General features: G+C 52.2%; 1 protein-coding gene across 1 annotated transcript; it reads left to right on the top strand.

Annotated features, from left to right (window-relative positions):
* TNIP3 (TNFAIP3 interacting protein 3) lies at positions 1-26893 on the top strand. Its single transcript, XM_028130247.2, has 11 exons — positions 1-51; positions 4079-4159; positions 7676-7741; positions 8983-9114; positions 10095-10223; positions 14835-14954; positions 16405-16530; positions 17948-17998; positions 19204-19302; positions 21879-21939; positions 26862-26893. The coding sequence occupies exons 1-11, from the start codon at positions 16-18 to the stop codon at positions 26891-26893; spliced, it is 933 nt and encodes a 310-aa protein (XP_027986048.2). The 5' UTR covers positions 1-15.
* Positions 26894-27320: the final 427 nt, after the last annotated feature.

The raw sequence follows: 27320 nt of genomic DNA, 5'->3' as shown, positions 1-27320 counted from the left end.
CAGGGCACGCGGAGAATGAGCGCTGCGGAAGGCGCCACGGAGCCCGCGGAGGTAAGAGCGCACTCGGGGAGGTGGGCACCCCGGCCGGCCGACAGCATCTCTAAGGGTGCAGAGGTGAACGAGTGGACACGGCCAGGCTGCTCTTCAGCTAAGATCTCTGCATCGTAAACAAGGCCATTCAGTTCAGTAAGACGCACGATCTGGGGGACACTGCATTGTCTTTGCCGCCTCTGGGCTATATTTCTTCCTTCGCTTAGTGGGAGATTAAATCCGGTTCCTTCCCAAGTCTATGCGTTTCATGTTTGGCTCTTGATTTAGAAGAATTCGATTCAATGTAGAATTTAAAAAGGATATCATATTAATGTGGTTGGAAATACAACGTATTATTGCAATAGAGTAACCATGGTAAAATATTAATATATGTATTTGGAATTAGTACCATTGTCTTTGTTTGGTTACTGGTTACTACAACAGATACTATTTGAATGAATTAACGAATGAATGAACGAATGAATGAACGAACGAATGTGCTTTCTTGATGTGTTTTTTGAAAGAGATAAGCAAGACATCATGGGAACTAAGTGAGGCTCATTTGCTCACTTGTGGATTTAACTGAGCAGCGTCAGACCTGCCTGACGTAGGGTGGTCTTGGTACTGTGGGAAGTGAGGGAAACACCCAGATGCTCTGAACGGATTATGTTTTATGGGGGATAATTGTTACATAACGGGGCCCTTAGTAGGACCAATGACTGAAAAATATGCATTTCTTGCAATATCAGATGCCTTCATTAGCAACTGGATAGCAAAGCAAATGTAAATGAAAGGATCCCCCCCAAAATTGTGTTTAATAGAATTTGCTTCATTTTAACACACGCCTGAGACATAGGAACCATGGCAAAGTGTTGGCTAATCTCCAGAGGAGCTTCTGGTGATAGGTTTATGCTTGTAAGCCATTCCTGTTCCAGTTCTCTCTACCTCCCTCCCTCCCTTCACTCCCTCTCTCTATTTCTTCCTCTGTCCTCTCCCTTCCTTCTCTCCCTCTCCTTCCCAGAACTTATATAGCTTTTCAATAACTCTTATTTATAAAATAAAAATTAAGGATCCATATATTTCATATTTTTTCAGAGAAAATTATATATGTGGGGAAAAAAGAATACACACCATCTAATTACTCTTTATCCAGATTCCCAGAAGGCAGGGTCATACAAATGTTTGCTGATCCCAGATTTTTTGTCTATATCACAGATAGAGAGGAGACCTTGTAAAGATCCTAACTCCATGTTCCCGGGCATGGTGTGACATGGGAGAACCTGGCACGTTAGCATGAACCCATGTTCCCGGGCATGGTGTGACATGGGAGAACCTTGCACATTTGCATGAACCCATGTTCCCGGGCATGGTGTGCATTGGAAGAACCTGGCACATTAGCATGAACCCATGTTCCGGGCATGGTGTGACATGGGAAAACCTTGCACGTTAGCATGAACCATGTTCCCGGGCATGGTGTGACATGGGAGAACCTTGCACGTTAGTATGAACCCATATTCCCGGGCATGGTGTGACATTGGAGAACCTGGCACATTAACATGAACCCATGTTCCCGGGCATGGTGTGACATGGGAAAACCTTGAACGTTAGCATGAACCCATGTTCCTGGGCATGGTGTGACATGGGAGAACCTTGAACGTTAGCATGAGCCATGTTCCAGGCATGGTGTGACATGGGACAACCTTGAACGTTAGCATGAGCCATGTTCCAGGCATGGTGTGACATGGGACAACCTTGCACTGCAGTATGAATCATGATGACCTGTGGAGTTTGTTTAAAATAGAGGTGGGATAAGTAGGTGGACACAGAGGAATTCTGGGCAGTGAAACTGCTCTGAGTGATGCCGTAGTGATAGACACCTGTCACTCACCATACATCTGTCCAAGCCCATCACGTGTGAAACGCCAGGAGGGGACAACGCTCACGCACACCATGGCCGGTGGTGCTGATGTGTCCGTGCAGGTTCACCTGTGTCACAAGGAGCCCCTCGGGTGGGATGGTGGGAGCCCACACACGTGTGGGGGCAGCAGGAACACGGGGAATCTCTGCATCTGCACTCAACTGTGCGATGACCCTGAAACTGCTCTGAAAATAGTCCATTAGGAAGAAAGTAGAGGGGCCCGGCTCCGTTTCAGAACTGCTGGCTCAGTGCCCGGTGCCTGTGGTTGGCTGGCTCCCACGTGACCCCGGGCTGGGTGAGAACCTCGGGCCTGGCGGCCACGGCCCCTCCGCTCCATGAGCTCAGGGCACACTGGGCAGGGCTGGCTCTCAGCCTGCTCCTTCACGGATGCCCGATATTTACTCTGTGCTGACCCACAGGCCAGTCTCCGGAAGTCCTCCCCAGAAGGGAGAGCCCGAATGCAGCTCCCAGCACACTCGTCGCCTGGATCCGGGGCCACTCCGGCACTCGCCGAAGCCACTTGCAGTCAGAATGTCGCTTTTACTCTTTTTTCTGTTAATCCTCACCCAAGGGTGTCCCCCCGCCCCCATTGACTTTTAGAGAGAGTGGAAGGAAGGGGGAGAGACACACACACAGAGAAACATGGATGTGAGAGAGACACATCGACTGTTTGCTCTCCCCGCCCCCCGCCCACGTGCCCTGACTGGGGACAGGGATCGAGCCTGCAGCGGAGGTACGTGCCGATGCTCTAACCGCTGAGCCACACAGGCTAGGGCCAGACTGTGGCTTGTAAAGGTGGTTTGAGTTGTGCATGGGTCTGAATGGGAAGAAGCAGGAAAGTGAGGAACAGCATCTACAGGTCTGCAAGAGGGCACCACCCCTAAAGCGCCGAGGGAGGCGTAACAGAGAAGATGGGAACGCAGTTCATAAATCATTTCTAATGAAAGAAGCCCTGACATCCCGTGATGATTGCGAAAGAGCATTTCCTGGCACGTCCCCGGAAGGCCTACGTGTTCAGAATGTGTTTCTTAATCGCTCGTGAATATCTTTAAGCAGCTCTGTGGTCCACGGTAACTTGAGCCTGAAACCCAACCGCGGAGTGAGGGCCACCGCCCGATGCGCTGTATCTCTGCACAGAGACGAGCCCGTAGCAAGACGGCGGAGGGCGCTCCTAAGGAACCCCTGGGCACAGAGGGCAGGCGACCTCCAGAGCTGCTGTGCTTTCTTTAAACGGAACGCCAACCCCTCTCCAAACAACAAACGACCCTGACAATTTGTTAGCTGGTGTCTCCATTCAAAGGGCTGGTTAAAAGGACGTAACCCACACGTTCTATGCCCACCCGCCGCTATATCATAATTGTACGATGGCCATTGAGGCAGCTGACTCCTGTCGTTTTAGAATCAACCTTCTGCCTCTTAACTGTATGTGCTGGTCTCTTTTCTTCCCAGTTCGCTCACTCCTCTGACCTGCGCCAGGGCCGCCCTTCAGGTCACGGACACCCCTACGAACATGCTTGTTTAGGAATGTTTCCCGTGTAAATGCCTCGCCTGCATCCATGAGACTTGTCAGGTTTCTAAGTGCATTTTTAAAAAATATATATTTTATTGATTTTTTACAGAGAGGAAGGGAGAGGGATAGAGAGGCAGAAACATCAATGAGAGAGAAACATCGATCAGCTGCCTCCTGCACACCCCCCACTGGGGATGTGCCCGCAACCAAGGTACACGCCCTTGACCAGAATCGAACCCGGGACGCTTCAGTCCACAGGCTGACGCTCTATCCACTGAGCCAAACCGGTTAGGGGTCTAAGTGCATTTTTAAAAAAAATAATTGAAGTCCAAGTTCATAAAATCCTAATTTCTTGCTTGCCTATTCCATAGGTGCTTTATAATTTGCTAGAGAATTATTTTGTGTTATTTATATAAGGATTCCCAGGTGGATATAAAGCGTATGCACCAACAGGCTTCGTGAAGGGCTGTGATGGGGGGATCGTTGCTGCTAGAATAGACATTGTTTTATAAATCGTGGCAGGAGACTTTGCCAAATGCATGGAGTTTGTGAAGGACAGTATTTTTCCTGTTTATTTTATAGCCTATTTTGTTTCACTCTTTTTTTTTTTTTCCCCCAAGTGTGCTAACCCATCAAGAGGAAAGAACTCGACAAATTCTCTTGAACGAAAGATAAGGTGCTTGGAAAAACAGAGAAAAGAGGTAATTTTGAAATATGAGTTGCGTCAACATGCCCCATGGGTTGAGGCTGAGAATAAAACAGAGAGTGTATCACCCAGATGCACCTTTCATTTTGGTTCCTGGGTCACAGTCATTCCCTCCAGGGGCTGGACTGCGTGAGTGTGAGAGCACATGCTTTTTCTTAGTCACCTACTTATCTCCTACTTGTCAGTCAGTACAAATGAATGACAGTCATATGATGATAATCTTAATTTTCTTGAAACTTAGAGCTTGTCACTTGTGCCCTGTGTGCCTCGCAACTTGACACACTGTCAAGACCTTAAATATAGCTGGCTTAGGTGCTACGACCTCATGACCTGGGCATGCGACTGACGGGTTGAGGAGTGGTACCATAAAGAACGTTTGCTTCTAAGATGTCATGGGGAATGTGACGGGTACTAATTTTCTGAGTGCTGAATTTCTGAGTTTAATGTATGTTAGAACCTCTTTATTCTTCTCGAAGGGGGAAGAAGTGAAAAATGTAGCAAGTTTAGCACCGTGTATTGTTGTATCGCAAATCAGCGAGCTGGACAAGACGCCTTAATGAGCCAATTAGTTAGGAGTCATCTTTATTGCGAGCAGGTTCAGAGCAGATTACCTCTGTCAAATTCTGAACCAACACAGGAAGGAGTATTTCCTTTTTATATCCTTCTAGTTCTTTGTGTAAGTTATTTTTGCAGACAGCTTGTAACCTTGAGTATCATATCATATCATATCATATCATATCATATCATATCATATCTAACAAACACCTGTAACATGGAGTATTGTATCTATACAGGCACTTGGCATCAATATCAGCGTATCAGTTAGATGGCTAGCTTGCAAGGTCAGACAATTAAGTTTATCTTTTCTACTCAAGCAAAAAAACAAAGTTATTTTACAGTCTAAAAATAACAGAGTTGACCTACAGAGTAAGAGCCTGTCTAAGAATAACAGAGTAGTTCAAACGCAGTTTCAAACAGCAGTTTTCCAAAGGAGGGATCACTATGCTTCAGTATGTTGTCAATTTTGTAACTGCTCCTCTCAACTGTTCTGTGTGTTACATCCTTCCTGTTGCTTCTCTGTGCCTTCTACTCTCTGTGGCACTGCATAAAATACCGCGCCCCTTGGAGATCCCTGAGCTACAACGAGGCATGCTGCCAGGGCATAGAAAGGTCGACCCTTAAAATGCCAATAGTTCAGGTGTACACTCTTATAATAAACTAGAGGCCCGTTGCAGGAAGATTCCTGCAAGAATAGGGCTTCCTGCTGACTGAGCAAAGCAGAGAAGGGAGTGAATCCCGCCGAGGCCCCTAGCTCAGCTGACAGGCCCAGACACTCCAGAGGCGGCAGAGCAGCGAGGCTGGATCTGCTACTGGAGTGGGCAGATCCTGCCTCTCCATTTGGTCCCTGTGACCCCTGGCTGGGCCAACAGGCCCAAACACTCCAGCAGCAAGGCTGAGAGGACTGGGCTCCGCCATCTTGTGACTATGGGCGCTGCCATCTTTGTGACAGAGTGGCAGTTAATTTGCATATCACTCTTTTATTAGATAGGATACCCACCTGTATTCCCAGCATAAGAATTACCTTGTAACTGCCATTCTAGATTAGATAGTTTGTTTTGCAATTAGGAGAAAATCTTGCTACTTTTTAGCCATTGTGGCTGCCTTCTGCATGTAAGTCTGCTGGTAATTGTTAGAGTTTCTCTAAATCAGGAATTTGCACACTCCCATTACAAGGAAACTAAAACACAGGTCATAGCATCTGTTCCTTCCTTCTATTTAGCACAGTTTTTTTTTTTTTTTAAATTTCAAACTGCTTGCAACCTAAATTATTTCTAAATATTGTCTTATGACAAAACTATTATTCCTTGAAAATTTATACTTTCAAAAACTCGATAGTATCCATTTGTTGATCCATATTACAAATCATGTGTGGATTTTTTAAAGCCCATTATTGCAAACAAATGATACTCAGTTAATGGTTTTGGGATTTGTTAGTATAAATTCTGCTTTTAAAAAGCTGGGAGAAAGATTTCACTATAATCCTATCTAATAAAAGAGTAATATGCAAATTAACCATCACTCTGCTACACCCACAAGCCACGCCCACAAGTCACACCCACCAGCCAATCAGGAGCTAATATGCAAATAAACCCAACCAAGATGGCTATCGTCTCAGAGAGCTGGAGGGAGGCTTGGGTTTCCCCAGCAATGGAGGAAGCCAAGCTTTCCGCCTGCCCTTGCCGGCCTAGGCCTCCACTCAAGGCTACAAAGTTTCAATTATAGAAGATACATAAACCCAAACAGAAATGGCTACCGCCACAGAGCAAGCAGAAGGCTTGGCTCTGCTCCAGGCTACAAAGTTTCAATTGTAGAAGATAAATAAACCCCAGATACCAGGGCCTCTGCTTGGGTCACCAGGGGGCGTGGCCGGCCTGCAAACCACCACAGGCCCTTCGCCCAGGCTGCCCCACACTCCAAGGGAACCCCCACCCTGATCTGGGACACCCTTCAGGGCAAACTAGCTGGCCCCCACCCATGCACCAGGCCTCTATCCTATCTAGTAAAAGAGTAATATGCAGATTGCCCATCACTCCAACACACAAGATGGCTGCCCCCATGTGGTCAAAGATCCTGCCCCCATGTGGACACAAGATGGCCACCACAAGATGGCCAGTAGGGGAGGGCAGTTGGGAGGGACCAGGCCTGCAAGGGAGGGCAGTTGGGGGTGATCAAGCCAGCAGAGGAGGGAAGTTGGGGGCGACCAGGCCTGCAGGGAAGGGCAATTGGGAGGGACCCAGGCCTGCAGGGGAGAGCAGTTGAGGGGGACCAGGCCTTCAGGGGAGGGCAGTTAGGGGTGACCAGGCCTGCAGGGGAGGGCAGTTAGGGGCAAACAGGCCAGCAGGGGAGAAGTTAGGCATCAATCAGGCTGGCAGGGGAGTGGTTAGGAGGTGATCAGGCTGGCAGGCAGAAGTGGTTAGGGGCAATCAGGAAGGCAGGCAGGCGAGCAGTTGGGAGCCAGCAGTCCTGGATTGTGAGAGGGATGTCCGACTAGCAGGATCGGGCCTAAATGGGCAGTTGGACATCCCTCGAGGGTCCCAGATTGGAGAGGGTGCAGGCTGGGCTGAGGGACACCCCCCCACCCCGTGCACGAATTTCGTGCACCGGGCCTCTAGTAATCAATATAAGCACATAGAAATATATGGAAAGGTTTGAAAAAAGACCTTTTATACTTTAATGAATCTTATAGAAAACCATCAATACTTAGACATTTTTACCAGATTCTGTTTGGCTTAAACAAAGAAGATAAAAATTCACATAACTAAACAAAGCTAACAGTGCTAATAACATGTTTGGTGAAGTGGTCAAGATACACCAGCGACGAGAGAGTTTCGAGAACACCGTCCTCCCCAGGGCTTCCAAAACCTCAGCAACCTCACAACGTGATTTCCTTCTGGCCAATTTCCAAATGGGCAGAACCCTTCGCTGATTTACCAAGTGTTAACGGTTGCAGCTCCTGGAGGTGAACCGGCAGTGGGACCAGCAGTTCCGGAGCATGAAAGAGCTGTACGCCAGGAAGGTAAGCCCCTGCCTGTCCGGGATCTGCTTCCAGTCAATCACCGGGGGAGCCAATCAGGGGGGTTTGGGATCCCAGGGGCGGGACTGGTGCAGAGCCAGCAGCTGAAGGAGGCATGCTGAGGGCACGGCTGCCCTCTGGGCACTGGAGGTGAATGCCCGCTGTCGGTGCATGGTCTTGGCAGTGGCTCACCTCGCCTCTGGAGCCATCGCGGGAGTTCTCACACACATTGATCAGGGCGCATGGCACCCTGTCACCCAGGGCCACAGACACGCAGGTTACCTGTGGGTGAGGTCGGTCTCAGGCACACCCCGTGTCACGCCAGGCCAGCTCTCTGATTCCTTCACTGGACGGCATGGCGACTCTGCACGGGGACACAGGGCCCCAGGGAGGCAACAGAATGGGGTGTCCCCTCTTCTTGCTAAAGCAGGTTCTCTCTCAAGCAGCGTTTGCTTTGCTGTCAAAAACTCTTTTGGAGAAAATACCTTTTAAGAGGTCCAAGTCCATTTAGAGTTTACAGTCATCCCACAGCCAAGAGAGGAAGAGAGTGAAGACCCCGATAACTGGGAGTGCAGAGCCCGACCAGAGCGCAGGGCGGGGTTGCTTGTGCCTCCCGTGTTCACTCCCAGAGGCCTTGGACTTGGAGAGAGGGACACGCCCCCACTCCGGCCACGGTCAGGCCCCCTGCGGCCCTGAGTCTGGGGAAGCGTGGGGGCCTCCATACTAAAGAACATGATCTGAGCACGTTTATGTGGCGTCCGGGCGGCTGGCGGGAGCGTGACGGGGTTGGGGACACACGGGGTTGGGGAGGTGCCATCCCCCTCCCTCCGGGGAGGCACCTGCCCTGGGCCCCTCACTGCCCTCAGCACTCTGGGCTACAGTGGCCTGTGCAGGTCAGGCTGCGGGTTAGACCGGCTGCTTTCCTCGGGGCGCAGGCGCCCCTGCCCCGCCGGCCACTCCTGGGCAGGTGGGGGTGGAAGGCCAGGCCCAGAGGCCCCGTCTAAGCTCTCACTGTCCCCTGGGAGGTGGTGTGGTTGGAGCCAGGAGGGAGGCTGGGCTCTGGTGGGGGACCGGCCTCTTACATGCAAATGCCCTGGCCTTGGGCAGGGCGTGGGAATGGACCCTGAGTGGGACCCCCAGGAGCGGCCTGGCTGTCCCTGTTGGCTAGCTGAGAGAAGACCCGGGGGTGTGGGCTCCAGTGGGGGGTTCAGGGGGGCTGTAACCCTCTGTGCCGACCTCCCCAGCTTGCAGAGCTGCAGATGAAGCTGGAGTCCACAGAGAAATTCCTCAGCGGCCTGGAGCAGGGACGGCCAGCGAGCCCGAGGGCCAGCGCCGGGCCCGCGGACCTGGCCCAGGAGCAGCAGCAGAGAGAGGAGGTGGGCGCAGCCCGGTGACCCAGCCCGGGGAGCTGAGGACATGGGGTGGGGACAAGGGTGAGGGAGGACAGTGATGCAAGTCACAGGGCCACAGAGGGCCCTTCTCAGGACTCAGAAGGAAGGACATGTCCTCTGTCACGCAAATGGGCAGGTGGACCCTGAGCCACAGAGCTGGTGGCACCTTTCTGGGGCATTTCAGCCTCAAAAACAATTCAGCTTTTTCTTTCTTTTTTTTTTTTTACTCATATTTAACAATAATATGACAATACCTTGTATTGGTACAGCTGTTTTTCAGTTTACAGAGAGCTTTACAAATAGGTATTATTTTTTAAAATACATTTTTACTGGTTTCAGAGAGAGAAAGGGAGAGGGAGAGAGAGAGAGAAACATCAGTGATGAGAGAGACTCATTGATCAGCTGCCTCCTGCACGCCCCACACTGGGGGATTGAGCCCACAACCCGAGCATGTGCCCTGACCGGGAATCGAACCGTGATCTCCTGGTTCATAGGTCGATGCTCAACCACTGAACCATACTGGCTGAGCCAAATAGGTATTATTTTTGAAATCAGAAACATGTAACATTTTGGAAAGTCCCTCGCCCTCCTTATCACATTTAGCATTCCCAGCTCACCTGGGAAGAAGACGTTATTTCTGCCATTTGCCAGCTGAGAAAGCTGAGCTGTGAGGAGGTCAGGCGACATGCTGATGAGGATCGCTTAGTCCCTGGGCATGGAACTATCTCATTCGCAGTCCCACCGCAAAGTGAGGTCGGGGACTCTGATATCTTTGTCTGAGGTCACACAGTTTCCCGGCATTAAGGGTAAAAGAAGGATTTCTCCGATGCTAACCCGCCCTCCACCAGGAAATGGGCTCCAGTGGGATGCCCTGAGAACCCCAGGCCTGGAGTGTGGGAGTCCGCGTCTGCCTGCAGGTCAGTCATCAGAACTGCGTTGATTTTGTTTTCTCGCTCTCATTTCAGAAGGAAAAGCAGGCCCTGAGCCAAGAATTACACGCGTTGAGGAAAGAAAACAAGCTGTTAAAGGAAAACAACGCTGTCATGAGCAGGAGGAGGGAACATTATGAATGTGAAATAAAACGCCTTAACAAGGTACCAGGCAGGCCGGGCTGGGGCGGCCCGGAGAGCGGCCCTGTGTGAGGGCCCCTCCGGGCGAGGCACACGTGGCCCGTGCTGCAGGGGGCTCCCGGGGCCGGGCACAGGGACGTCTCTGTGACATTACACATCTCTCCTCCCTGCGTGGGTCAGCCGGGCTTGGCCATGAGGCTTTGGGCATTCATGTCCCTGCAATGACTCCTCATGGAAAACAAATGAGAAATTCTAGAGGAGAGTCGGGACGGTGTTTAGTTGCAGAGCCACATAGAGCAAGCAGGTGCTAGTGACAGCCGCCTGTTTCTGGGCCAACCACCGGAAGCAGGCTGCTCTCCACGCCATCAGCAGGACTGGCGTGAGGCTGATGAGGTGTGTGTGCGTGTGTGTGTGTGTGTGTGTGTGTGTGTGTGTGTGTGTTATGGGGTAAGAGCTTGCTTTTCAGGGGGAAAGGATCAATGAAAAAATGAAATGCTTTGCTGTTGACTTTTCCAAGGGCCATGTCATATGTGGACCGGGAGCCCTTGAAGTACACGGTTCAGTGGAGACACACATCTCTCAAAAATACTAGAAATTGACCAAACAAATAGAAATCGCCTCCCAGAACAGGAGTGGTGGTTGGCCCTGAAAATGCCAACTGTATTGCAGACTGTGTGTTTCACGCTGCGGTGAACTGTGACCAGGGTGTCATTTAAAGCAGCGGACGCCAGCCGGGGGTCCGTGGGCCACTGGTGGTCCACGAGGCCCGGAAGGTTGGCGACCGCTGATTTAAAGGTCCCCGCGTGTTAATATGGGCCCCTATCGTTAACAGAGTGCGTATTCAAGCTGTCCGCAGGCCTGAACTTCAGGGGAAAAAGGGGAAGTGGGGGGTAGACTTCATAAACCAGCCACTTCTCCATCCTCCAAGAGAAAACAGTGGCCAGATACAAATTCAGGGCAAAGATGTGTTTTCCCCTTTTATTCTCTGCTGAAGCTTCTCCACAGATGACCTAGAGGAACTGGCATGGAGATCATCTTTGAACCCTCCCACTTTTGACCGATTGCTTGGTCAGCTTTCTTCTATTCTCTCACTCATGTCTCTCCATGTAGCACAGGTGTAAGTTGTAGAAAACAGAATAGCCAGGAACTCCGGGGTTTGCTCCTGTCCACGGGGACCCTTTATTTTTGTGTATCTTTATTTATAGTCATCAGAAATTTTTTAAAAGTTAGAGCAACACTAATGTTGTAAGTCTTGTGATTCTAATCGTAAAATCTCAGTGAGAAAAATTAATTTGGGTAAAATTCAAGTCTTTATGGAAATGTCCCCTTCTCCAAGAGAATTTCTCTGGCTGTCCTAATTGAAAAGACAGCCGCCACCCTAGTCTCTCCTGCTTTAATTTTTCCTCGGAACTTGCTGCCGTGGAATATATGCTTAATGACCCCTGCTTATTATCTTTTGTGCTTCCGGACTCCCAACCTTGACTGGAAGCTCAAGGTCGAGGGCAGGTTTCCGCAGGGCCACCCTCTCCATTAGACAGGATGGGCCCAGTTCCCAGGGCCCACGGTGCTTTAGGGGCTCATGAATATGTCAATTTGGTCTTAAAATTAGAAGGAAATAAAAGTGAACTGTTAGGTTGAAAATTGTTTTCATATTCATATTCATCTACTAGTACTCATCCTCAGAATGCAGTTATGAAATATAATTTTAATAGATATTTTGATAGTGGGACTGACTCACCAAGACTTTTCTGCTTTGTTCGTGGCTGACGCCGGGTGCCTAGAACATGACCCTGCTCATAGGATGCTCCTAAATATTTGTTGAATGAGTGAATGAGTGAATTAATGAGTGCACTTAATTAGCTAGTACATAGATGTTCAGTAGCTCATTTTGAACCTGTGAAAGCATGATATTCATGTGTCAATAACACATTACTTATGAGTAGTGAGGAAAATAAAAAGCCAGAAAATATTTCACCCCACACGTCTATCTATACCTTAAGTTGTCACTTAAAAAACACAGGCATAAAATGATGAGTCATTTAGTGCATGTGCTAGTGTCTATTGGAAGGTAAGAAATTATTCTCATTCACACAGTATATTTTTTTTTGTGAATCCTCACCTGAGGATATTTTTTCAAGTGATTTATTTTTAGAGAGAGAGTAGAAGGAAGGGAGGGAAGGGGCAGAGAGAGAGAGAGAGAGAGAGAGAGAGACATTGATTGGTTGCCTCCCACACAAGCAGCAACTGGGACCAAGGACCAAACCTGGAACCCAGCTACATGCCCTTGACCGGGATTGAACCCGTGACCTTACGGTGTGTGGGCCAATGCTCTAACCACTGAGCAACACTGGCCAGGGCCACAACAGATCTTGTTCTTTTTTTGCCCCTGTAATAACTAGCAGTTACTCGAAATGCTGATCTGGGCGGCTGATAGGGCACACCACCCATCACAGCGTGGGACTCGGGGCCCACTGCCTGCGGACCCCCGGGCTCGGCACCTAATGAACATACGGTTTTCAGAAGCTCACACAACGGTGTGTCCTCAGTTCAGCTTATTTGCTTTGAAGTTGCACCCTGGGCTTTGAGTTTGGTCAGGTTCTGGGAGAGAAGGCAGATGTCTAACCAGAGTGAACGAAGTGACGTGGGGCTGGTCAGCCAGGCCACCGGTGGGAGACTCGCTGTGTCTGGCCTCACACCGTGAGGTGGGTGGGGATGGGCAGTGTGTCTCTGCTGCTCCCCAACAGCCATGCTCCTGCCCTGGAACAGGGCACAGGCGCCTGCTCAAGGAGCTGGAAAACCCGAGACGGAATGCCTGTCCACTAGACTCTCCTTTCCTCTCTGACTCATTTGCAAAACTCCTAGGAGCCTGCATAACATGAAATGTAGACCAGGAAATTAAAATATCACAAGACCCACAAAGACGGTCTATTCATAGGGGCAGGACATGGAACCAGCATGTCTGATTGTCTCGACCCGTTTGGCTCACACCTCCCTAGATTCTCTACTACTTACTAACACATTTTATTTTTTAAAGTATTTTTATTGATTTCAGAGAGGGGGAGAGAGAGAGAGAGAGAGAGAGAGAGAGAGAGAGAAACATCAATGATGAGAGAGTATCACTGATCGGCTGCCTCCTGCACGCCCCCTACTGGGGATCAAGCTCACAACCTGGGCATGTGCCTTTGACTGGAATCAAACCTGGGACCCTTCAGTCCACAGGCCGATGCTCTATCCACTGAGTCAAACCAGACAGGGCCTTCCTAACACATTTTAAAAAATTGTAACTATTATAACATTTCCTAGAACTATGTAGCTAAGCAACAAATTTTAACAAACAATTCTTCTTGGAGGAAGAAGAAAGCTCTATTTCTATTACAACTTCCTGAAAAATGACATTGCCATCAGCCTGCACATGTCCGTGGGCGCTGAGGCGTTCCGTGATGAATTCCTAGGCTTCCCCACACACTGGAGACCACACACTGGTGTTTCCTTCCCTGCCTTTATGAGCTCATTGCACAGTGACGCAGGCAGGTGGGTCGCTGATAGTGTCATCACATGGCATCGCTGAGTTCCCGCGGCTCTGGAAGTCTCCCTCCCTGTTTGCACGGAGACTCGGACAATAAGCAAGTCGCCGCCCAGCGTGTGTCCCGAGACCACACCAGCGGGAGGCGTGCTCCGTCAGCATTGTTGGCATCTGTTCTAGTTCACGCATCCTGGACCAGAGGCCCTCAGAACAGAGGCGCCGACCCTCATTCACATGACCAGACAAAAGTACACGTGGGAGGGCTGTGGGCAGAGGAGTACGGATGAGAATCCTGTTGGCAAACCTACATGTCTTATTTCCTTCACCTCCTCACCCCGGGGGAAACGCCACGTTGTACTGAATGTCAGGAAAGCAGAGCGCCTTCTCTGCCCCCCCCCACCCCCCCGTGGGTTCCTGGCGTCTTCCCGGGAACAGGCTGCTGCGGTGAAGCTGGGCAGGCTGCTGCAGAGGGCGGGGAAGGACAGGGACTCGGCATGGCTCGCGTCTCTGTGTCCCTCTCTCGCACCGGGGACACGGCGCTCTAGCAGAATATTACCCGGGATGGCATCTGGCCCAGCAGCATCAGCTCTGGGGGAGCAGGGTCTCGGGCCCCAGCCCCGGCCTCGGCCTGCTGACCCAGGGTCCCTGGAGGCAGCGCCCAGGGCTGGGCGTGTCTGCTGCCTCGCGGGGAAGCTGTCCCTCAGTTCTGATGGTTGCTGATAGAGCTCGTATTTGGCTGAAGCAGAGAACCTAGAGAGAGACAGAGCCTAGAGAAGGAGCAGAGATGTGCCGTCCTTCCGCGGCGGGCTGGGGGACGGGGCTGCAACAGCACAGCCTTCAGAATAACCATGAGGGCTGAATGCCATACGCATCGTCACGGAGAGAAGACCGGTTCTGGGAAGAAATGAATGCCAGGCCAGAAAACCCGGAGCCATTCCGTCACGGGAGTGGCATTCCCGAGGAAACGCTGCGGGCGGGCACCGGGGAGGCGATCACGGTGACTGTCACAGAGGAACGCGTGCGGGTGCCAGGGAGGCGATCACGGTGACTGTCACAGAGACACGCGTGCCAAGTGCCTCGCAGGTCAACGACGTGCTTGTCTTACCACACAGGCTCTTCGGGAGGCCCTGAAGGTCGAGTGCGCTCCGCTTCCCGAGGGCCGTCTGGCGGGGCCTGAGCCGGGCTGCGGGCACGAGGAGATGAGGACAGAGATGGAGGTGCTCAGACAGCAGGTGAGAGGCTGCGGGGCGTGAGCGTGGAGAGGCTGGCCCGGGTGCGGCGCCTGCGGGCATCCGTGAGAGTCTGCTTTGCACAGTGTGTCAGACAGTCAGCTCATTCAGAGCTTCTTGGCAGAATACAGAACAGGCACCTCAGACTCGTCAGGGGAGGACCCGCGTGTCGGATGGGTTCAGAGGCTTGTCCAGGGTCGCACCAACGACCCTCTGGCGCGATTCTGTGAGCTTCAGGGAGGCATGCTTCACTTTGCAAACAGTGTTAACCGGGTCTCTGGGCCGTCTCGTCTCAGAAAGTGGGACAGCTGGGCTGTTGTTTTGCAGCTTTCGGCTTCCGGGCTTTTGAACAACGAGGGTGGTCTTAAAGGGACTAGTACTCCGCACTGATCACAGTCACCGAGGGGCTAGGCCTGCTCCTCCGCCTCACACAGGCTCCGCCTCCTCCCCTCTCACCTCACCTCATTCCTGGCTGCCGAGCCTAAACATTAAGTATGTATACCTGCATGGAAGTCTATACGAGATGTTTAATTTCTTCCTCTCTCGTCGATTACATTTTGTAGTATGATAGACTTAAACTTGATGAACCGCCAGTTAAAACTCATTGCCCTGTTAGGGATGAAGGTTATCAAGTGCATTAGTGTTAACAGACAAAATTCTAACTACTAGGTTCCCATATGCGTTATAATTTACATCATGGTCTTGGAGGAATCCCTTTGCCTCATTCCCAAAGCTTCGTTTGTTATTTCCACAGCTCCACATGCTAGCCGTCCAGCCATTAGTCAGCACTGTGCCAATGGAAAACAATATTTAAATCCACTTTTCTTTTCGGTTTGCTTACTTTTCTGAAATATTGGGAGCATCTCAGGATGCTGTTCCATTGAAATATTACTACGTTTCTTTTTCTGTAATTTACCTCCAAAATTGCCTGCTGAACCTTTGAATAATCATGCTTTGATTCTCCACATATATGCAACGTTCATCTCCAGGCTTGCTTACCTGGTCACTTATGTTTGCACACAGCGTGTCAACATGTAGTGTCGTCACTTCACCGCAGTTGCTAGCAAACTTCTCTCAGAACTCCACGCAGGCGCCACACGGCTGCGCCCTGAACTGGGGGTGGTGGATTCGCTAAACAGTCACACTTACCACGGGAAAAGGTCACCACAGCAACCAAACAGGCAGCCAATAATGGCTAAGGACAATGTTTCTCAAAATATCCATGTTATTACTCTACTTCTGAATCCATGGATTCAGAAAACAGTGGAGAATGGCCATGCTGAACAAAGAGAAAGACAGAATTGCAGTTACAATGACAGTCCCGCGTGTTAGGGGGAGCCCGCCGGAGGAAATTGTCATGGAAGGGAGAAAGGAACACGCAGACGGACAAGCCCAGCTAGCATCGCCCTCAGGAGGAGAGGAAGCCACAGTAACGGCGGCAAATGTCTCCTAGGTGCAAATCTACGAAGAAGACTTCAAAAGGGAGAGGTCGGACCGAGAGAGGCTCAGTCAGGAGAAAGAGGAGCTGCGGCAAGTGAACCGGACGTCCCAATCCCAGCTGAACCAGCTGAAGTCCAAGGTACACGGCAAAGCAAAGGGCCTTTGCCCACACGTGTGTGTTTCACTTTTATCCTCTCCCTTACAGGAGAACTCGAGACTCTTGGCTTCTGGTATTTGACATTGAATTTTTTTGAGAGTTTAGCACTGGGGATGAAACTATCTATACTAATAAAAGGGTAATATGCTAATTAGACTGGATGTCCTTCTGGACAAAGCCATGGTGGCAGGGCCAAGGCAGAGGTAGTTAGAGGTGATCAGGCTGTCAGGGGAGAGCAGTTAGGGGAATAAGGCCAGCAGGGGAGAACAGTTAGGGGCATCAGGCCAGCAGGCAGGCAAGCTGTTAGGAGCCAGTGGTCCCTGTGGGATCGGGCCTAAACCAGCAGTCGGACATCCCCCGAGGGGTCCCAGATTAGAAAGTGTGCAGGCCAGGCTGAGGGACACCCCCCTCCCTGTGCATGAATTTCATGCACCGGGCCTCTAGTTCTTAAATAATCTTGTGAGAAATTGGAAGCAACTGGGTATTTCTTTTAGTGTAAGTATAGTGAGGAGTTACCCAAGCAACTGGACTCCAAAATTCTTTTCTGAAGTCTAATTCTTTTGATCTTTTTCTCCTAATATTTATTTTGGTTGCTTGGGAGCTGGCCTACCCAGGACTCCCACGCCAACCTGAAACTCTCCAGTGCAGTGAAGTTGTCTCCAAGTTCTTGTCACTTTCTTTGAAGGGCTGTGTTGGAATGTTCCTGTCTTCCACAAACATGCCCATGGCTACGTGTCATTTCCATGTCTGGTGGAACTGAGACGTTCCCTCTGGGGGGTCCCAGGTGAAATGTGACTGGAGTGTTTGGGAAGCCAGTAATGTGAGCCCACTCATTAGAATGGGTTCTATTGAATGTCAGCTGCTAAAAGGAAGCAGAATAGACTATATTAAAAGCAGACTCAGGAAGCTACCATGATGGGTAGATATTAATGTGAATGAAGAAAATGCAGCGGACACAGTTTTGGCTTCAGAAAAGAAAATGCACTACAAATTATCTGACACTGTCCCAGGACGTGCCAGACTCGTGTGGAATGTGACACTGTGGCCGCCTCCGTCCCATTCAATGAGTAGCAGAATCTGTGTCCACACCCATATCTGCACCTCTCCCCCGACCCACCTCCCTGTGGAAATGAATCCCCCTAATACTGAGAATGGTAATGCCCTCCCACACACACACACTGGAATAACAATGTGAACCGCCCAAGTCTCCAGACTTCATTTGGGAGTTTCAGGACGGAGCCCAGGTGTGTCTGGAAAACCCGATGCCCGCCTGCTCTCCCCGCGCCTCCGCTCTGCGGTCCCCACACCTCCGGGCGTCACCGCGAGCTGGTCTCAAGCAGTGTTAGGAGGAGCCGCTCAGACCCTTTCTGATACGCAGATGCCTGTGCTTTGTCCACAGATAGAAGCGTGCCAGGTGGAGAAAGAAAGGCTGGAAAAGCAGTTGGAACAGGTACGTGCACGCTCACTGACCTCCCCGAGCCTCTCAGCGCTCCCCGCGCCCCTGCCCCCCAGGACGGCAGCTCCCCCGAGGCCAGTCCCAGGGCCTCCACGCTCCCCACGGGCCCGGGCAGCTCTGTGCTCACGGTGGCCGAGCGCCACAGAGAGAGCGTCAGGGACCCCCAGCCCTGCACGCACGAGAAACACATGTTCTGCGACACGTGACCTTAGCCCGAGCCCGTGTGTTCTCACAAGGAGCGTCCTGTGCAGACCACGGCCACCTGGGCGGCCACTCCCTGTGGTCCTGCAGTTGCTGACAGTTTACGGTGGGAAACTACCTCCGAGGCGTCTGCCTCTTCTGAGAAACAGGGTCCCCTCTCGGCCCGACACTGTCCTGTCCCCCGGGCCGCCGTAGCCCTCCTAGCCGTCCTTTGCTTCCTCTCTGACTAGTTGTGCCGAAGTGAGTCGCCTCAGGTAAGAGAACTTCCTGGAGCTCAATGGCGAGGACCTTCTCTGAAGACAGCTCAGCGAAGTTAATGCCATCTACCTCTCAAGTCTCGCTAATTTCTTCAAAATTAGAAAAATCGCAATTGCACCTCAAGTAACCTGGCCTGTGAGCTCATCTGTGTCCGTCCAGGGCCCGCACTGACCTCCTCCTACTGTGACGGAGGGTTACGCCAGGCTTATTCTAACCCTGGCCCAGGTGGCTCAGCTGGTCGAGCATCGTCCTGTGCACCAGAGGGTCACAGGTTCGATTCCTGCTCAGGGCACAGACCCAAGTTGTGGGTTCAATCCCTGGTCAGGGCTCATACAGGAGGCAACAGATCCAAGTTTCTTTCTCACATTGATGTTTCTCTTCTCTTCCTTCCTCCCGCTCTGCTAAAATCAATTAAAAATAAAAAAAAAAAGACTACTGGCCAGTGTGGCTCATTGGTTGGGTGTTGTCCTGAGCACCAAAAGGTAGCAAGTTGGATTTCTGGTCAGGGCACATGCCCGGGCTGCGGGCTCGGTCCCAGGTTTGGGGTGGACAGAAGGCAGTTGATTGATGTTTGCCTCTCACATCAATGTTTCTCTTTCTCTCTCTCCCTTCCTCTCTCTCTAAAATCAATAAATTTAAAAAGAAAAACGGAAGCCAAACCATGTGACTGTATAAAGCAAGTGTCAGTGTGAGCCCCCGGCTGCACCCACTCCCAGTGACTGACGGCCTTGTCTCCTCAGATGCGTATCCCGCCCTGTCGCTGCGGCCTGGGTCTCCACCTGCCGGAGGCGGGCGCGCCGGCCGGCCCCGGGGCTGTGCAGGACCTACCGAGGCTCCCGGTGAGTACGCTCGCTCTCCAGCCTGAGGGCTGGCCCGTGTTCTGATGTGTGTTCTGATGCGGTGACATCAGCCCGTCTCTGGAATGTGGTTCCTTAGCTCCGCCCCCAATCTGCTGAGTGACAGGGCCACACGCACTGTCACTGACTTGCCATATTGTGTCCACAGAGATATGAACATTCACTGCAAGGTGTCACAGTGAGCTCCAACCCCTGGCACACACACAGCATTTTACATGGGTCATTTCAATGCCAGACCTGGTTCTACCAAGAGGATGTGTTTATGTACAAAGCAAAGCAAAGGGAATAAAGCAAAAATCAGTTCAAGAGACGCCCGTTCTGTTGTAAACTTAGGGTGATCGACTGTGGATAGTGCTGCATCTGGGCAAAATAGTTTTTGACATTTTCCAATTGGAAGGATATTCTTAAAGGGGCCACGAAAAAGTGACCCACTTCCGCTGCTCTCCACAGCTGTGCCCCAGGCAGGTGCATGGACAGTGGGGCAATGGTGTGTGAGTGGAACAGACGCAGACAGTCCGCCTGAATGTCAGCCCAGCACCCTCCCTGCCTCTCAGCCCAGATTCCTCCGCCCTCCCCCACGCCCTCATCCTGCCCGCGCAGACAGAGCCTTCACACAGGGAGAGAAAAGATGTCGGTGTTTTGCATTTGGCCCAACCACTCCCCTCTCCTGCTGCTTTTATTAACGGTGCAGAGCACCTACCGAGAGCAGGACCCTCCAGGGCCCCTACTTCTGTATCTGAATGTGACTCGAGCCCTTCCGCACGGGAGGGCCGGTGCCTGCGGCCGCAGGATTTAATGAGCCTTCTGCTCGAACCCGGTCTTGCTGCAGAATCGCCACTTCGGTCTGCTCGCCTGCCTTCCTCCAGTTCTTCTGTTTCCTGGCGTGCTTGCTGACTCTCAGTCTTTACAGAAACGTTTCTGGGGATCTTCCAATGCGGCCACGATTCCTTACACACTTTTTAGAGAAGGGAGAAGTTAATATTGTGGAAACTATAAAGAGATAGAAATTTACTTAGATGTTAGCTCCTACGGGTTGAGGAATTGGAAAAATATTCTTGGGGTCGGTTGACTGTAAAGCCAATAAATCATCCAGGTTTATCTGGAAGTAAAATGGCTTTTCCTTCATACCATCATTCATGTACTGAAGGCAGGAATTCCCCTGTCATAATAGCTCAGCAAACTTCCCTCGTCGATCACAAGAGATAAGGGCCCGATCATGTAAAATTACCACCCATAAGGCCTGCGTTTGAAAAAGATTCCAAGCCGTGCGTGAAGGCCCACGTTTTCAAGCAGAGCTTACGTAAACAAAGTCTCAGCGTGACGGCGGAATTCCCAAAGACGCCCGGAGTTAGCTTTAAGAGACCGTTTCCGCGCCGAGTGAAAGCACGTGCGATCGGGTTTGTAAAATTACAGCGCGTCCACCGCTTTGGGCACCTCGGCGGGATGCGGGCGGGCGGAGGCACAGCCCCTCACCCAGTGCATCGCGAGGCAGCGCGACAAACCGAGCAGATGGGAACCAGAGGCCATCTCCTTTCCTCCCCAGCTTTTTGTGCTCAAAGGGATCTAAGAGCCGAGGTGTCTGATGGGGGGAGGGTGCTGGGGGCGGGGCGCAGGCTGTGTCTTGTCAGGGACTGAGCTTTGGGGCTACCTCCAGTGGCCGGGCCGCCCTGCAAAGCTCCCTGGGCTCCGGGTTGGAGCAAGTCCCCGAGTTCTCTGGGAGGTAACTGAACTGGGGAAGGACAGGTGAGAACCCGGTGCCTGGGAAGGACGCAGGCCGAGCGCAGGGAGCAGAGACAGACGAGCCACCTCGCGGGCGGGTCTGGCTCAGGTTGCCGTTCCGAGCGGTTAAAATCCTGGGCTGGGAACTGCATCTGGAAACCGCCCTTCACAGCCCGATTTAAGAAAGGCAGTCGGTGTGACGTGTTCCCTGATTTCAACATCCAGCTGCTCTTCGCTGGCGGGAACCTGGGAGAAATCCCCAGAGAAACACCCAGGTGTGCGCTCTGGTGTCAGCCTCCCAGCCTGACCCGCCGGGCACGGGGGGCGGGCTCTCGGGAACAGTGCTGGGGGCGTTGGGGGGGGAACAGCTGTGCTGCCCCCACCCTGAGCCCCGAGGCCAGGTCCTCCCTCCACAGCTCAGCTTTCCCCCTGGATCCACCAGCAAACACTACACTTGTCATGTTTCTCTCTGGTCTTCCTGCTGCCTCCTGTGTGAAGTTCTAAAAGGAACTTTATTTGTTGATAGGAAATGGCTTTATTTATAGGCTATAGTAAGTTTTACAGAAGTGTTTATACTTCGGCAGACATCCCAAACACATCTGTTTTGGAAAAAGAAAATGTGCCACAATTCTGGCCTTCCACGGAGTGGATGGGGGGCGGGCAGGAGGGGGCCCGGGTGCTGGGGGGGGGGGGGGGCCAGAGATGAGCAGGACTGCCAGCGGCTCGGGTAGACGCGACTAGTGCAGCCTGTGGGACGAAAGCCGCAGGGCCTCGTTATCCTCTGCACGTGCCCCCTGCGCCTTTGACCCCATGCTCTAACCCGCTTCTTGTTCCCACAGCCAGACCGCCAGTGGTGTGCCCCCGGCCGGCTGCCCCCGGATGCGCAGCGCGCGGCGCACGGTAAGGCCACGGCTGCTCTGAGCGTTGTGTCAGGTTTGCGTGCTGATGGGGCGTGTGGGGGACGGTGACTCGCGTTCGTTTGTGAGGATGACGCGCTGCAGGGTTGTGCTGCGCACACAGCTCTGCTCTGCGCACCTGGGCTCGGCCTGAAGTCCTGCAGGAAAGCAGAAGGCTCTCACGCAGAAGCGCGTGGGCCCGGTTCTGGCTGCCGCTGCTTTCCAGCCTCAGCGCCAGGGTCCCATCTGGGCGAGACGCAGGCTTGGAGTGGGTGCATCCCCAACAGGCTCTGTGATTCCCCTCCCGAGGCCAGATGCTCCCCCCTCGGACGGCGGCACTCGCCCCACAGATGTTTCCCATGTCACTGGCACACGGACAGAGGAAACCGGAGGCTCACATGTGTTCCCTGACGGCTGATGTCAGACCCCGTTCCGCCGGGCGTGCCACACGCCCACCGCCGAGCTGCCGGAGAGACCAGAAAGCCACCAGAGAGTGCCCACACCTGAAGGACTCTTTCATCTCGTTCTCCTCTGGCTCCCACTCTTCTCTGCCTCCTGGAGCCGGCTCCCCTTTCTCCAGCGTGTTTCTCACGAGGCCACCCAGGAGTGGGCCGTGTCCGCCAGGCCGTCCTGGCCCAGTTCCCGTCACCGTCCCACTTCCCTCCGCACACAGGCTGAGGTCCGCGGTGTGCGCATTCAAGCGTCTGAGGACACACACCCGGGCCTCGCACTCAGCTGCCAGCGGCTGGACTCCACCGAGGAAAGCTGCGGACGAGCCATCCAGCGGCGGGCACAGCCGGAAGCTGAGCTCACTGAGTCCGCGCCTGAGGTCACAGAACTCGGGGTTTCAGGACAAGGAGCCCACTGTGGGGTGAGAGCAGGGAGCCGGGGACGCCCGTGCAGCTGCCAGGCTGTGACGCTCGCGTGACCAAGGGCTACTCCTGGCCGCCGGGAACGGAGCCCCTGGAGCCAGCTGTGCACGGCTGCACGGGCGCGGCAAAGGCCTCGGCTCGGACCATCACAGAGAGGAAAGAGAGAAAGTGAAACGGCAGGTTTTCTTTCTCCTTTGCTTCCACTACAAATACAACCACTGGGCCTCAGAGGTGCTTGGTGCAGCCACAGTGAGCGCTTATTAGAAAGGCTGCTATTTCCCACAGTCACCACTGGGGGCGTCGGCGATGTTGAGATCCAATAGCTGAGTTTAATAGCTGGGTTGTCACCCCAAAATTATAATTTTTCACTTTAGATTGGTCTGGAATGAATATTAAAGATATTTTCTTCCTGAATTACAGTTTAATCACTAGAAAATGTAATTACTCAGAAGAAAATTCAGTAACATCATAAGGCCATCTATATATCACTATTAGATTCTTCCTGGACCAATGTTACAGAAGCTAATCATGATATAAAATGGAAATGAGCTGAGATGAACCAGAATAAAACATGAAAACATAGGATTTTATAGTTGGCATAGGAAACTTACTGATTTTTGTCTATTTGGGAAGAAATAGAATGAATTTTGTGATGTAAATGTGCTGTGTGAGTTGCTACAGAGGTAAAATTTAAAAAAAACAACACAAGCCTCTGTTATATGTTAACCTCAGTATTTTTAAAACACTGTTTTAATCTTCCCAGGATGCTATAAAGTAGGTTTTATTGTTGTACCATTCTACAAAGGAGGAAACTGAGGCTTGGGACTGGAAGTAGCATGCCGAGACCCCCCTGAGGAAGACTTGGCTTTGTTGCCATTTGAACCCTGTCCTTCCCTCCCAGCACAGCCCGCAGCCGCCTGAGCTGTCGGCAGCAGGGCCGGGCTGACTGTGGCCAGGGGCACACCATGGGGGACATTCCTCACTCCGAAACCTACGGCCGCGGCTCCTCCGCCAGCTCCCAAAGCTGATGCTCTTACAGCCCCACCAGGCCCCACAGGGCAGACGCCGCAGACACCCTGCACAGGCCTCTCCGTGCCATTACTGCATTTCAGTAGTGGCTCTTGGTGGTTGGTTTTTTAGTTTTTTTATTGTTGTTGTTGTTAATTCTCACCTCAGGATATTTTTTTCTATTGATTTTTAGAGAGAGTGGAAGGGACGGGGAGAGTCAGAGAGAGAGAAACATCCATGTGAGAAAGACACATGCGCTCCCACATGTGCTCAACTCAGGGCCAGGGATGGAGCCTGCAACCGAGGCCCGTGCCCTTGACTGGATGGAACGTGAGCTCCTTCGGTGTCGGGGCCACGCTCTAACCACTGAGCCACTGGCTAGGGCTTTTTTCTTTGCTTGTTTGTTTGTCCATTTACTTGGAAAACTCCTTTTGGGGTGTAGGGCCAACCCAATCGCTCAGATTCTCAAAGGGAATTCCGTGGTATTGGCAGCTAAGAAATGGGGGCTTAGACATCCTTTATTGCCCAGATGTTGTTGTTCAGACAGCAGTCATTGCTTTAGTGTATGACTGATATGTTTACACCCCACTATTCAAGAATAGACTACTTGTCAAGACCCCCTATATTTTGGGGTACAAGTAACAAACTTCAAGCAACAGAAGGAAAAATGGGTGGAAAATTAGACTCTGATAATCTATAAATGAAAATTATTTCTTAAAACTCCTATCCTTTTTATTCATAGAAGAACTTGAAACAATACTTACTAGAATATTTAAGTGAAATTATCCTTTCAGAACGTGAACATTTAAATTGACATTAATTAGTGTCTGTGCTTGGCAGGTGGTCTTGGTCTCTGTTTTATTAACTTCCTGTGACTGCTGACAAGTTCGCTTTCTGGCCCCAAAGGAGGAAGCACGTTACATTTTCCCTAATATCTTGCCCTTAGAACTATTCCTCTTCAGGACAACTTAACCCGAAACGGTGGCTCTGGCGTCTCCAAGCTCAGTGTTTGCAGAGCATCAGCCTGTGGGATTTTTAAAGGCACAAAGGGCATAAAAGGTGATTACATTTCTATGACGTCACCAGACCCTCCTTTAACAGTCCCGGAGCCGGCTGCTGCTCTGTGTGTGAATAAACCTTCTGAGTCAGGCTTAGACCACGTGACAGCCGGTCTCCCCTCCTGCTGCTACCCAGCCGGAGGCAGCAGAGGGCTCGCATGCTCGGCGTCCAGCCAGCCCTGGGCTGTGACTCAGTGGTGCCGGCCGATGGAGCCGTGGCCGTCCGCCCGTCCACTGTGCTCCGGGAGGGTCTGACGGACCCTCATGCCGCTCACCCGCACCCCTGTCAACTCGCAGCCTAGAGCGGAACCGACACCGAGAGTGACGAATGGGACGCACAGTGAGCAAGTGGGGTTTGCACCCACGAGCAGGCAAGGCCTCCCTTCCTGGCACATGAGGCCTCACCATCCCCTGCGCGTGTCTTTTGCCGGTGGCTGCACCCGGAGCAGCGTCTCAGGGCAAGCGTGTCCCTCCTGCACCCGGCGGGACGCTCCGCCTTCCCTCCCAGGAGCGAGGCCCGGCCTTCGGCCTTCGCCGTGCCAGGTGTCCATTCGCCAGGGGTTATTGCATCCGCACCGTCTCAGGGGCAGTGACGGCCCCGATACCTACCTCACAAGGGCACTGCCGAAGCTACAAAGGAATACGTTTCTGGACGCTTTAAGATGCCTAGGCGTGGGACGGATGAAATCGAAACGTCAGGTTGCTTCATCAGCGATTATGCTCCTGGGCCCAAATTCACATTCCAACACAGGGGCACGTGCAGTGGCCACGGTGCTCAGGAGCCCAGAGCTGACGGCAGGGAAAGCAACTCATTCTGTTCCACAGCGTTTGCTTAGCGTGCCTTTGAAATGCCAACCGCAGGCCAGCAGGGTAACCCACTGGCACATTCTAGGTGTTACCATGAATAAGGGAAACACCTCCTTTCTTGGCATCAATGGGATTTTTTTCCTGCTCCCATGAGTGGGCCATTTTGAGTTTATCTTCTTGTGGCACCCAAGGTCTTATCTTGGTCCTACAAACTATCCCAAGGTTTCCATCCTGGTCTTCATGCCCGAACTTCTTCACGATGCCCCATCCTTCAGTGTGTAAGTGTGTCTTGTTACCGGGAAACCACCACCACCTCCCCCGCCACCCTCGTTGGGTTCGGGCTGCCTGTCGCTGTGTCCAATAAGGAAGGCAGGGTCGAGTCAGATAAGGCGTTTACTGAGAAGGCCGGCCCACCAAGAAGACAGGGCGCTTACAAGCATCCAATCCTGCCTTCCAGCAGGTGCAGGGGACAGGGTGTAAAGGGGAAGGGGCTGGGGTGAGGAATGCAGCTACATGCAGGCCTGGGGGTCCACGGATGTCAACTATCGTCCTTAGGCATCAGCGATGAGATGATGTTGATGAGATGATGTTTTAACTCCTGGTGGGTCAGTCCGAACGTGCTTATCGGTTCTGTTTGCTGGATTCACAGCTGAGTCACCTCCTCAATCGCTTCGCACAGGCCTTGAAAAAGAAACTTCAGAAAAATGTAACCCCCTATTCACATAAGTATATGTGTTCTGAGATTTAAAATACTATGATTATTTTTCAGATTAATTCAGATTACAAGTCCCCCCTATCATTCTCTTCTGTGGCTTTGACGGCAGGGCCCCAGGGCCATGTTTTAAAAGTAGTTTATCTGGCCAGCTATGTTTCTATGGTTAAATACTGACCCTAACAGCAGCACATATGACTCAGTGTCATAGCAAATGCCGAGCCCGCCCGCAGGAGAAGCGGAACGGAGCGTTCCTCTCGGGCTCGGCTGCCCCTGGGCCGCACGGGGCCTCCCAGAGCGCGGGCACCTGCCCCCTCCTGCCTCGAGGTGTCTCGGCGGGCACTGTGGGCAGCTCACCAATAAACCATTTCTGTTTTACCAGCCCAGAAGTTTACGTTAACCCTAAGCCAGAAGGAGAGAGGTGGGCTGCTTCTCTTTAATCTGAAACATCTTTCTGCTGTTTTCATAGGTTTCTCCTCAGAAAAGAAAGGTGACCAGTAGCCTGAGGAGCGTGGGCGCAGGGAGCCGGGCGGGGTGCTCGCTGCCTGTGACTGTGGCTGGCGCCCGTCAGCTGCACACCACCTGCCCTACCACCTGCCCCACCACCTGCCCTGCCACCTGCCCCACCACCGTGCGACGTGCCTGGGCCCGGGCAGAGGAAAAGGCTCTGACGGCTGAGATCCCGTGGGGTCTGCGAGGCCAGGGTGACAGGGCCCACACACCGCCGTGTCCTCGGCACAGACTGGCAGACGGATCGCGCGCCCCTCCCTGAGACCTCGGCACGTGCCATGGGGTGTACAGGGGCGGCTTCGTGATCTCGGCACCTCCCCGCTGGTGCGATATTGCATGTGACGTAAATATATATTCCCTGGGGAAGGTGTCTGCGGGGTCAGTGTTTGCTCTGGGGATTTTTAGAGGCCTCAGCCTG

The sequence above is a fragment of the Eptesicus fuscus genome, chromosome 6, assembly GCF_027574615.1.
Source record: "Eptesicus fuscus isolate TK198812 chromosome 6, DD_ASM_mEF_20220401, whole genome shotgun sequence".
Taxonomy (NCBI): Eukaryota; Metazoa; Chordata; class Mammalia; order Chiroptera; family Vespertilionidae; genus Eptesicus; species Eptesicus fuscus.
The sequence above is the reverse complement of the archived record's forward strand: the minus strand, read 5'-3'. Positions and strand labels throughout refer to the sequence as shown.